This window comes from Arachis duranensis, chromosome 9, assembly GCF_000817695.3.
Source record: "Arachis duranensis cultivar V14167 chromosome 9, aradu.V14167.gnm2.J7QH, whole genome shotgun sequence".
NCBI lineage: Eukaryota > Viridiplantae > Streptophyta > Magnoliopsida > Fabales > Fabaceae > Arachis > Arachis duranensis.
This window is the reverse complement of record NC_029780.3, coordinates 90,249,984-90,262,249: the sequence shown is the minus strand read 5'-3', so window position 1 is coordinate 90,262,249 and position 12,266 is coordinate 90,249,984. Positions and strand designations below refer to the sequence as shown.

The 12,266-nt window shown below is 29.9% G+C and overlaps 2 protein-coding genes across 2 annotated transcripts; both read left to right on the top strand.

Moving 5' to 3' along the window:
* Nucleotides 1-4,761: 4,761 nt before the first annotated feature.
* Nucleotides 4,762-9,625, top strand: LOC107466163 (protein SIEVE ELEMENT OCCLUSION B). The gene is made up of 6 exons (XM_052254722.1): nucleotides 4,762-4,838; nucleotides 5,113-5,202; nucleotides 5,848-6,272; nucleotides 6,369-6,460; nucleotides 7,285-7,755; nucleotides 8,735-9,625. Exons 3-5 carry the CDS (start codon nucleotides 5,848-5,850, stop codon nucleotides 7,296-7,298), a joined length of 531 nt encoding a protein of 176 aa, XP_052110682.1. The 5' UTR covers nucleotides 4,762-4,838; nucleotides 5,113-5,202; the 3' UTR covers nucleotides 7,299-7,755; nucleotides 8,735-9,625.
* On the top strand, nucleotides 7,492-9,424 carry LOC127741582 (protein SIEVE ELEMENT OCCLUSION B-like). Its single transcript, XM_052254324.1, has 2 exons — nucleotides 7,492-7,755; nucleotides 8,735-9,424. The coding sequence occupies exons 1-2, from the start codon at nucleotides 7,492-7,494 to the stop codon at nucleotides 9,422-9,424; spliced, it is 954 nt and encodes a 317-aa protein (XP_052110284.1).
* Nucleotides 9,626-12,266: the final 2,641 nt, after the last annotated feature.

Genomic DNA, 12,266 nt, shown 5'->3' with positions numbered 1-12,266 from the left:
AATTGAACTTACTCAAATTTAAACTCGATTTATTTAATATATAAACTTAAATTATAATTTAAATTCAGCTCAACAAATCACGAATTAATAACTTGACTCTTTTGCTAGTTGCAACAGAACAAGTTGTAAGAGAATAAACTAAAAACCATAACTATCAAAATTTTATAACTACTAAAATTCATTACTAAAATTTTGTTAGAGATTGATATCCATAAAAAAATATTGGCGGCTAACTTTTCTAAAATTATTAGTACTTGACCAATGAATGCATCTAAACGTTATTATTGAAATATGAGTTAAATTTTAAAATAAATACTCAATTCAATCTCTATATATTTTTTTATAAATAAATTAATTCTCAAAAAAAAACTTACAATTTGATCTCCAACCATATATAAAAAGAGTAATGTTAGGGAACTAAAAGGGTATCAACTAAAAACCAGCCAAATATTTTTGGGTGAATCTAAAATTTCTACGAGTTAATATATATAGATGTTTCTTCTGCTAAGTATTAGAATATTTCTTTTTCATGCTAAATGGATGTTCTTTTATATATTTTTCGAATTTCTTTGTATTACAAATGTGAATGTCTCTATTTCTTTAAGAATTTCATAATTTTTTTTAAATTTTATAGATATTTAATTATTTTTTCTAAAATATAACTGGATATTTTTTTTGTTAAGTATTAGGTTGTTTTTTTTCATATTAAATAAATGATTTTTTTTAATAACACCCGTAATGGCCCCACTTCATACTCCCTAAAAACACAACCTTCAGAATCCATACTCTCCCTTCAACTATGACCAAGCTGATCCAATATTCCAACCGGCTTCATCGGCTTCCTATGCACCAATTTCCTGCGCCACGGCACAGTGCAAGTCCCTGGACCTCTCTGAGTGCCGTAGCGAAACCTGCCTCCAAACAACAAGGAAGAAGACCATTACGCTCGGCTCCGTTTCAGTCCCCAATGTATCGGTTGCGGCCACAACAACGAAGGCTTGTTCGTCAGAGCTGCTGGCTTGCTCAGTCTCAGAGGCGACCCGTTGTCTTTCCCACCTCCATGGCTTCTCAGGCTGTTCGTCCGCCCTCGAAATTGTCGCCGCCTTAGGGTCAAGCTCAAGTTCAACTCCAGCTGTAACAGCGGCTCTGGTAACACATCTGGTTCACGAAAGGGAAGCGATTCTTATCGACAGTGGCGAATCCGAAGAACCAGATGTCAGTGATAGAAGAGGAGTGGGTCACAGTGGGAAGGCAGAGAGGGCCTGACGGTGAGAGAGAGGGGTCTCTATATGTGATTGTTGGAGCTGGGTAGGTTAATGTGAGAGAGAAATGGAAGATTTTTATAGGTTTTAATTAGGTTGACCTAATCAATTTTAAATTTTTTAAATTTTGAATTTAAAAAATTTAAAATCAATTAATTATTAATATAAATTAATATGGTTTTGTTTAGTTTTTGGCTAATAACCTCTTGTTCCATATACTTTTTCATATAAAAAATAACATAGGTAGACACATTAGCACGGCTCATTTTAGTATCCTACTTTAAAAATTATTTTGTCTTATTTTTTTTTTCTAATTATGAAGACCAAATTGTTATTTTGTATTTAGACAAGTATTTTCCTAATTCGTTTCTGCTTCCAACGAATTACATGCTTTCTCGTAGTTAGTTTTTTAATTCAGTGAATTATATAAAAAAAAGTATAAATAGACAATAAAACAGGTAAATAATGTGAATAAAAGAAAATAAAAAATAAAAAATAAAATTATTAATTAATTATTTTAAATCTTGAAATTTAATAAATAAGAATTAACAATCCAATTTAAATTTAACTTCCTTCTTCTATTTGTCATTTTCAATCCGGAGAAGCACCCCCCAGCGGCGCTTCACTTCTTTTCTTTCTGATTTGATGCCACCCAGCCTCCAGCCAACGCCCCCATTCGTCCATTGACGCCGTGTGAACGTCTGATCGTTCCGTGCATAATCTTTCACGTTGTTCATCCACCTGCCAACCCTGCACCTTTTGCAGCCCTGCCTTTATTGTTACAACTCACCATCACCGTTGACAACAACGACAACCACCTCGATGCCAACGCATTGTTGAAAGCCATGTAGAATTTTCATTCCGTTCTTGCCTCCCACGACTTCGACCGCAAGATTTCATGGTAGTTCTCACTTTTTTCTTCCCTTCTTCCTCCACCATCTTCGCCACGAACCTCACAACGCCGCACAATATGGATTAAAAGGCTATGTCTACAGCAACATGCTGGACGTACAGTGGGAAGACATGCAGCGGAAGTTTTATATACGCATATGAATGTTTATTTTTCATGCAAATGAGATGTTTATTCTTATTGTAAATAGGATGTTTGTTCTTCATATAAATGAGATGTTTGTTTTTAATATAAATAGGATGTTTGTTCTTCATGCGAATTGGATGTTTGTTTTTAATACAACACTCGAGGTTGGTGACGGTAGAAGATGGCGACAGTGGGGAGGGGGTTTGGAATAGATGAAAGTGTAATTAGAGTTAAAAGGGAGGGAGAAAGTTAAAATTTCTAATGGTAGAATTAAAAAGATTTTTTAAAATTGATTTAGGGTGTTTTTTTTCAATTTTCAGTGAGCTAAAAAATTAGTCCATTGTTCACGTTGTTCAAAATTTTCATTGTCTACCTAATAAAATCTTTATATAAATTTGTAGAAGGACAAAAATATAACTTGTTTGTAATTACAACATTTGGATAATATTGGGATGAAAATATTTTATTTAAGTAAATTGTCTAAATTTTATTATAAAAATACGTCATGGTTAAAATATGATAAAATTATGGGTGTTCATGGTCCGGTCTGGTCTGACTTAAAGATCCGGTCCGGTTCTAAACTTTTTAGGGGCTAATTTGGTGTAATTTTACTGGGTCTAGGGCCAGGTAAGAGTCTCAAAATAGGCCTGATCATTATTTTGGGTCAGGTCCAAGCCATAACTCGGGTCACCCGAACTCGGTCGGGTGGCCTGGTCATCATATACAATTAATATTTTGTGTTATTAGTGATGGATGATGGCTATTCTTATGTGGAATTTAAGTATTGTAAACCTTAATATTTTGTGTTATTAGTCATTATAAGACTATAAGTTAATGTTTTATATTTAAAATGCATAAGACTTTAGACTAATGCATAATATTGTGTTATTTGTATTAATTTAAATATTTGGTGTTATTAGATAATATTAGTATTGATTGTCATTATTCTTTAATTTTAGAGAAGGGTTGGTTCTTATTATATTTTTCTAAATGAATTTTACCATGTTAAATAATGGTTGTAGTCTTGGAAATTTGGATATTTTCACCATGCTAGCTTACAAGAAGGTAATGATAATGGCCCGGTTTTCACCCGGTGTTTATCCGGTATAATTGTGGTCCGAAAATGTGTAAGTTTCATTGGGTCTAGGGTTGGGTTTGAGTCTAAGAAACAGGCTCGGTATATATTTCGGGTCGGATCTGGGTCACATCAAACTCGGTTTCATCGGCCCATGAACACCCCTAGACAAAATAGTGAAGCAAGACAAAAATTGACGAAAAGAGGAGTAGCATAAGACGGAAGAAGAGAATGATAGCGGAGATAGCGATGGTAAGAAATATTGTAACGAGGAGGTGGATTGGAATTTGATTGGAATGCATATATTTTGAAGGGAATGAAAGGTGAAGTGACAAATGTTGAACGAGGGTCATTACACCATATCCGGCAAATAGCTAGCAGCGGTTATGCAGTCGATTAGCAGCAGTTTTTAACTGCTGTCGAACGAATAGTAGCAGTTGATAATTCGTTAGAGTGTGGCTAAACTTTTAGTAGCGGTTAATAGTAACTGCTGGTATATAACCGCTGCTAAATAATTTGAGATTTTTAATCTAAAAATAATCTTTTTTTGCTAAAATAATTTTATCAAACATAATAAAAAATAAATAGATCAGTTTAACCTATTAGGTTGGGTATAAATAGTCTAAATTATAAAATTATAACCCGTGAACAAAATAAACTTGAACGGAATAACTCATCTAATCCACGAATTTATACGATGCAGACGAACTCTATTTGTTAATCCTATTCATAGCATTTTGTACTTGTATACATAGTTGGAATTCTTTTTATAGTTAAATCGTACGTAATGCTTAATTTTCTAACTAAAATAGCTAGAGATACATCGATTTTACAGTAAAAGAATTTTTAGTAATAACTTAACGAATTTTTTCACTGCTCTTAATTATTGTTTAAATATGTGAAATCTAACTTGGCCTTTCGGTGTGGTGAAAGCTAGAACTATTTTCTTTAATTTGGCGTAGCAATAATCACTAATTACGATTAATAATGAGAAAAGTTGCTTTGCTGAATGAGTGAAAGCTGAACCTGAGAGTGTGCCCACTGCCGATAAATGTACAGTGATATACAGCAAATCATAAGTAGACAGAAATATAATAGTTATAATTGATTAGTAAAATAATTAGCCACGAGGTGATTTTTTAATAGGGGTTTGATTTGAGGCGTGAACACTTGTCATTTTGATGCATACTTTTGAGGCTTATAAATACGGCCAAGTTATGCTCCTAGCATGGCACAACAACATCACAAACAACAGAAACCTCTGAATCCTAATAATCTCTTCTTTAATTTCATCTTTCGAGTTTTGTGAATATGGCCAACCATCTCAAAAAGCCTGCTTCGCTTCTTAGCGCTGCTGCTTCTGCTGTAACAACAACCGCTTCGACAAGATGTTGATTCTCTTTTCAATGTAGTGTCCAACATTGTTAGGAGCTCAACCAACATTGCTGACTCTCTTGACCTCAAGGTCGCAATTCTTCTCTATTCCCTCATTTCATAGAAAAATATAACGAAATAAAAATATCTATATGGGTAAAATTATACAGAAAATTATGTAAGTACTTTCAATGCAAATTATAATTCTTGTACTAATTTATTAGCTAAATGTCAAGTTGCGAATAAATACTTATAACAAATTATTTTGATTTATGTGGCATAAATTAATCGATAAATTATTTTATTTACTTCCAGAGTAACTATACTTTTCCTTCTCATATATATGTTGTATGCTGATATTGCAGCAAGTGAAGTCCGTTGATTTGGTAGAAGACAACGTTCCCCAATCTGCTCTCAAACCATCTTACACTCTCCTTAAAGAGATTGCCTGTCAGGTTAACTTAATACTCTTACCAATTTTTCATAAAAAATTTATGGTGTAAACTTTATAATACTAAATTTTTAATTAAGTTAACAAAAAGGAAATATTGCTAAAATATTTGTACATATATTAATTAGTTCAGAATTTATCTTTTAAAATTATTTATTTAATTTTTTGTCTGTTACTAAACTAAAATTTTGTATATAGTATTGGAAATTTTGATTGTAATATCATAAAAAAATTAAGGATTCACTATGTAAATTGATAATTAACTGAATTTAGGTTATTTTTATCAAATGAATTGATGAAATATATCTTTTAAAAATAATTGTCTGTATTATCTTTTTGAGAAATAAAAATAAAAATAAAACATTTATTATACATTAAAATGAATATAATATCTTTGGATAGAATGTGAAAAGGAAAAAGATAGGTAAACAATAAAAATATTAAACAATATAAACAATAAATATATCGGATGTTTATTTATTAATATAGGAATGGTTATTTTAATATTAAAATTTAGAAAGTTAATTTAGAGGTGTGATGTATTTTAATTTGATTGATAATAGTTCATATTATTCAACAAAATCATTGTCCCTAACATTCTCCATGTGAAAATCATAAGTGAGAAACATTTTCCATATGATTGAGACAGATGACATGTCATTCATTCAACACATGGAACGCACATGAGTCAGTGGTAGCGATTCTTGAGAAGTTGAAGAGCTACACTTGGGATGCTAAGGCAGTGATAGCACTCTCCGCTTTCGCTTTGGACTATGGAGAGACATGGCGGCTGACGCTGACGCAAGCGAGCAAGAAGGAGAACGCACTTGAGCTGCATGTGTTCAGGCTTGCACAAGAGGAGAAGAAGCTGAGCCAGTCGAATTCAGATCTCATAAGCACTTTGGTTGACAGAACATTGCAACTCATAAATGGTATCATCACTTTGGAAAAGTTCATTGCCAACAAATCATACACTCCAAAGGACCTTCCAGCTCTCTTCAAAGCTCCTCGTGATCTTTACACTTATTGGATTCTTCTCTCCCTTCTTGCTTGTGCCAATCAATTGTCTCAATTGTAAGACATGCCATTATATATATGTTTTTATATTTATATTATTATTGAATCTATAAATTAAAAGACTAAATATATTCGCATATATTAATATTTCAGGGAATGGAACATCAAATCTGAAGTTGTTGCGAGGCTCAAAATTGTTCTCACACAACTAAATGCTGATTTAGACGAAATTAAACGCCAAAAAGGTTATCTACATATTTATAATTAAAAAAAAAGGCAGCTTTTACTGTGTGTTGCAACGAGAAAACTAATTACATACTAACTCAGATTTTTCTTTATATTATTATTGCAGAGGCATTGGAAGATTTATCTTGGCGTTTTGATGCCTTCAGAATTCCTTCAGGAATTGTCGAGCTTTTGAAATCTCTTATCTTTTCCAAAGATGTTACTCAGCTTGAAATTATCAACAGTACTACTAAAGAGTTGGTTGGTGTACAATCAATAATTAGAACTATAAAAACAAGTTCATGAAAAGTATACAGTGTAACGTTTTAAATTAAATATCCTATTTCAATCTTAAAAATATTTAAACATTTTAGTTTAATCTTAAAAAAATTTTAAACTAATTTAATATTATCCTACCTTTAAATTTAATTCAAATAATTCACATATTGAATAGCCAATAACATTTAATTTTAGTATGTCAGTAAAATCGATTTACTAACTATCACTAATATAAAAATTTTTATTTTGAATTTTGAAGCATTGATAATTAATTGTTAGAATTTAAAATTTTGTACCAAAAAAAATTGAGGTAAAAAATTTTACAAAAAAATTAGATTATGTTTTTTTAACACATGTGAAAAGATATAACTTATCTAGTAACATTTATTAATATTTACATCATTTATACGATTTACTTTTAATTGAATTTGTTTAAAATTTTTTACGACAGAAATAAGAATTTAAAATGTTAGAGACTAAATTAGAATTTGACCAAAATGTTAGGAACTAAAACGGTACCGTTTAAAAAATTTTTTCTCTAATTTTGTCTGCTAATAATGGACAGGTTACTCTAGATGAACTAAAAACAAAGAATTTATTTTTGTTCATATCTGGGCTTGACAACATTGAAGATGAGATTTGGTCTCTAAAAGCCATATATAATTCAATCAGCAATGACAAAGACAAGAAGGATTATAAAATTCTTTGGGTGCCTGTTGTGGAAAATTGGACCAATGAAGCCAAGGAAAAGTATGAGCATTTGAAGTCTTTGATGCCATGGTATGTGGTGCAATACTTCTCACTCATCAAAGGTTACAAACCGTTGCAAGAAGAATGGAATTACACAGGTAAACCTATTGTGGTGGCGGTTGATGCTCGTGGAAAGATTATAAACAAGAACGCATTGCACTTGATCTTTGTGTGGGGCATTTCAGCCTTCCCATTTAGAATTGAGGACGAGGAAAGAGTTTCCCAGCATTGGAACTGGCTTTGGATTGAAGCATTTAAGATTAATGCTGATATTCAAAAATGGGTGGTAAGAACTACCTTTTAATCCTTAGCTTGCTAATTATTTGCATATAGTGTGTATATCATGGCTCACAGAATAGAACACCAAAAATAAATGAATAAATAAATGAGATTTTTAGTACTTATAAAAATACTTTTTTAATTTTTTGTAGGTATAGACCATTTTTTGTTTTAGTCTCTTAAAATTAAAATTAAAATGTTTTTATGTTAGTCTTTAATGTTAATTTATTCCATTAAATACTGATACATGGCAAGATACATCACATCACCGTACCGTTTAACTTGTCACATTATTAGTGCTTAGGAAAGCAAATTAATTGTAGAAACTAAAATAGAGAATTTTAAAATTTTATTGGTCTTAAATAAAAATAACAAAGATTTTTTATATGAACCACAAATTTGTTTAAACAAATTTTAAAAAAATATACACTTAGGGTTGTATTGTTTTATCTTTATAAAATAATAACTTTACAAGTTGATATTTTTAATATAACTGGAAAGAAATTGAAAATAAAAAAATTAATATTTACTGTTTGTAATACAAAATAAGTTAAAAAACAAAAGAAAATTATTTTTCTTAAATTTTGAGTAATTTGTAAAATTTATACAAATAGATCGAACTATTTTTTAAAAATTGTTACTCAATAAATTTAGTTCGAATATTTTTTATGTGAAAATAGCTTGAACATTTTTAGATACATCATTTCAAATATTTAACTAAATTGTTTAATATAATATGTGATCGCACTTGAACAATTATTTTTGCATAAAAATATTCTAACTATATTTACGTGAGAAATATTTTTTAAATTAAAAAAATAAAATAGCAGAGGCATAAGCATAATTAATAAGAATGCATAGAGCTATATAACATACATCTTTACTACATGTAATTTTACATTTGACGCTTTTGTCTAATGATGAGTATATTATACTATAGTCATATATAATTCATCAACAATAATAGTTACAATTATATGCATCAGAGGCAATACAATGGGTACGTTTTCTTCTATGGAGGTACAGACATCACATGGACTCAAAGGTTCGGCAATCTTATTGAAGCTATGAAAAAGGACCCCATCATCAAACAAACAGAATCATACATTGAACACTTCAACCTTGCAAAGGTTGACATAGCAACTCAAACCAAGTTTTGGTTTAACATAACCAACTCATTCCTCAGCAAGACTCAAAAGGTTGACTTTAACCTTGACTCCACTCTCAAAGACATTCAAACTCTTCTCTCCATGAGAACCGAGAGGGGATGGGCTCTTGTGAGCAAAGGCGAGAATGTAATCTTAATTGACTTCAATGAAGTGATGATGAGTGTGGTGGAAGGCTTCGAAAACTGGCGAACCAACATATCGATGTCGATAAGCTTCGACATTGCTTTTAAGGACTACTATGATCATGTTGGGAGGACTGTCCCTCGCCATTGTCTCCATTTTCAACTGGAGAACATTCGCTCCGGCGTTCCTACTGCCTTCAATTGCCCTGATTCGACATGTGGCCTGAAGATGGAGATTGAGTCTGTTAAGTACAAATGTTGCCACGGCATGCATTATGACGAACATGCAACCGAAAATGGTTCACTTGTTCCTATAGCCACCGGTTCCTTGCAGACAACCAATGAATATGTTACCACCCCAATGTCCAAGAATAAATTTACTTAACTATATGGGTTTTTCTATAACTAATCTTCCAATAAAGCAGATTATGTGTTTGGATTATTATGTTTTATCAATTAGAGTTTGTGCGAGTCTGTCAATGGCATGCTAAGTCTTAGTGGCTTCATGCATATATACCCCATAATTTGTACGCTTGTTATGTATTTGTATTCAATGAAATAAAAATTGGGTTGTGCACTGTTAAAATCCTAATTGGCTAACTTCCATCTATGGTTCATGCATAATTTGCGGTGTTCTTTTTTTTTTTTTAGACAATTTTTTTAATTTTAAAACTTTTTGTTTGGTGATAAATACATAAAAATATAAATTTTTTTATTCATCAAAATCAATTATTATGCAGTAAAATGTTTATAATATTAAAAAAATCATATTAAAATGTTACTTTTAATTGCAATATATAAAATATAAAATAATTAAATTTTAGCTTATATTATTTGATAAATAATCTTATTGTTTTATTAAAAATTGAAAACATATTAAATAACTATTTTTGTTAAAAATGTTATTATATAACATAATTTTTATCCAAATATTTGCAAATATGTATTTTGTTTGAAATATTATATATATCATATGGAAATATATATTGAACTTCTTTTCCCAATTTTTTAAAAATAAAAATGTTTGAAATTGTTTTATTTATTGTCACATTCTAATTTAAATAGTAACCAGCACATACAGAAAGTTCCCTTATATGGTCCTTGGAAGATCAGGACTCACTAAAAATAATAGGACGACTATAAGATGAGTTTTGTAACTTAGCGAATAAATAATATATCTATAAACTATATATAGGAAATAAAAATTAAATTTTATATTGAAGTGTATATATATAAAATTGGAAATAACTTTTGATATACAATGAATAACTCTATATTAAAAGGGAGTTCAAAGTTCTTATCCAGAATCAATATATATTACACACCATGTACGTACACAATTATACATCTAAAGGTTGTTGGAATTTTCCGAAAATTCTTTAATCTCAATATCTTCTGTATTAAATTATTGAAAAATAAATATTTGAATATAGAAATATATTTAATTTGTCAACATGATTAATGATTCTTTAATTTTTTTAACAAAAATCTTTTATATTTTAAATAGGGCTGAATCAAAACTCATCTGATAAAAAAAGAGTTACGGATGCAGCTTTGATGTATTGAGGATCAAAACCCTGAAATCACTATTTATATTTGAGTGTGTCACCTATTAAATCCTAAAACCTAAATATAATACACAACTAGAAAATTGCTTATTACAAACATATTTGCTCTTTATTACAAACAAATTTTTTATTACCAACAGATTTCGTCCCTTTGTAAAAACTACGTCGAAAATTATTTATCGATTTTTTTTGGTAATTTACCGACAGATTTTTTTTCGGTAATCGTCCCCATCCTTTCACGCTAAAATGTTGAATTTTTCGACATATTTTCTTTCGGTAATCATTACTTCCATTTTACTTAAATTGTTCGATTTTTTGACATATTTTCAATCGATAACTAGTGTAAGATTTTTTAATAGGTTTTTTTGTCAGTAATTAGAACCTTAAAAAAATATTTCAAATACTGAATACAGACAAAAAATTTATCTATAAATCTATTAATAAGATAAAATAAAATTTTTTTAAGGATAGTAAGCCTATAAGATGAGTCTTATAACTTAATGAATAAATAATGTCTATAAACTATATATAGGCAATGCAAATTAAATTATGTATTGAAGTGTATATATATAAAATTTGAAATAACTTCTCATATACAATGAATAATTTTTTATATTAAAAGGGAGTTCAGAGTTCTTATCCAAAATCGGTATTACACACCATGTACACAATTATACATCTAAAGATTATTGAAATTTTTTTAAAATCTCTTAGTACTAATATCATTTATATTAAATCATTGAAAAATAAATATTTAAATGTGAAAGTGTAACATTTTGGTTTTTGTATTAGAGTTGTGTATGTAAGTTTTACGTTTTATTTGTGTAATTTTTATGATAGATTTTTCTGTAATTTTTAAATAAAATGAATAATAATATAATATTAATATTATGTTATTATTTAATATTATTTAACGAAGGACGGTTACTTGATTTTGGACTCGAAAGATTGAAAAATTTTGACTTTACTAATGTCATTTATATTAGTAATTTACCCAATCTTTATTCTAATTAAATATCACCAATTGAGATAATTATTTGAGTTTTTACCATGTCTAATTAGCTTAATTACCTTCCAAGATATTTAAAAATTTAATCTTGCTGACTAATAACTCAAAAACGCAACATGCAACGCTTAATGCACCACGTGTCGCGATGCATGCCTTCCCGGTCCCATCTAATTAAGTGACATTAGTCACTAATTACCCATACTATGTAAGACACAAATCTTCTCTCTCCCTTCCAGAATCAGCCGAAGCCATGCATGGGAAGAAGGGGGAGGTTTTATTGATTTTCAGACTTCCGAGCTTGATTTCTTGACACCTGTGATTCCACGAAAATTCTGATTCGATAAAAATGATCGTATCTTCATCCTCTATGCGGTGATATATGTTTTGGGAACATGCATTTTTGTAAACTTTAACTTATTTTCTAACCTCTAAACCTTTATTTTTACTTTCTAGTATCCCAAAACTTAGTTTTAATCATGGTGAGGGAGTTGAACCTTGAGAGGGTGGTAACTTGAGAGTGAAGAAAGAACGTGAAGTGGTGATTTAAAAATACGTGATGAATGATAGCTAAGATGAAAATACTAAGTGAACTTGATGACAATTGATTGAAAAAGAATGAATATGATAAATGAGGCATGACTGAGGATGAA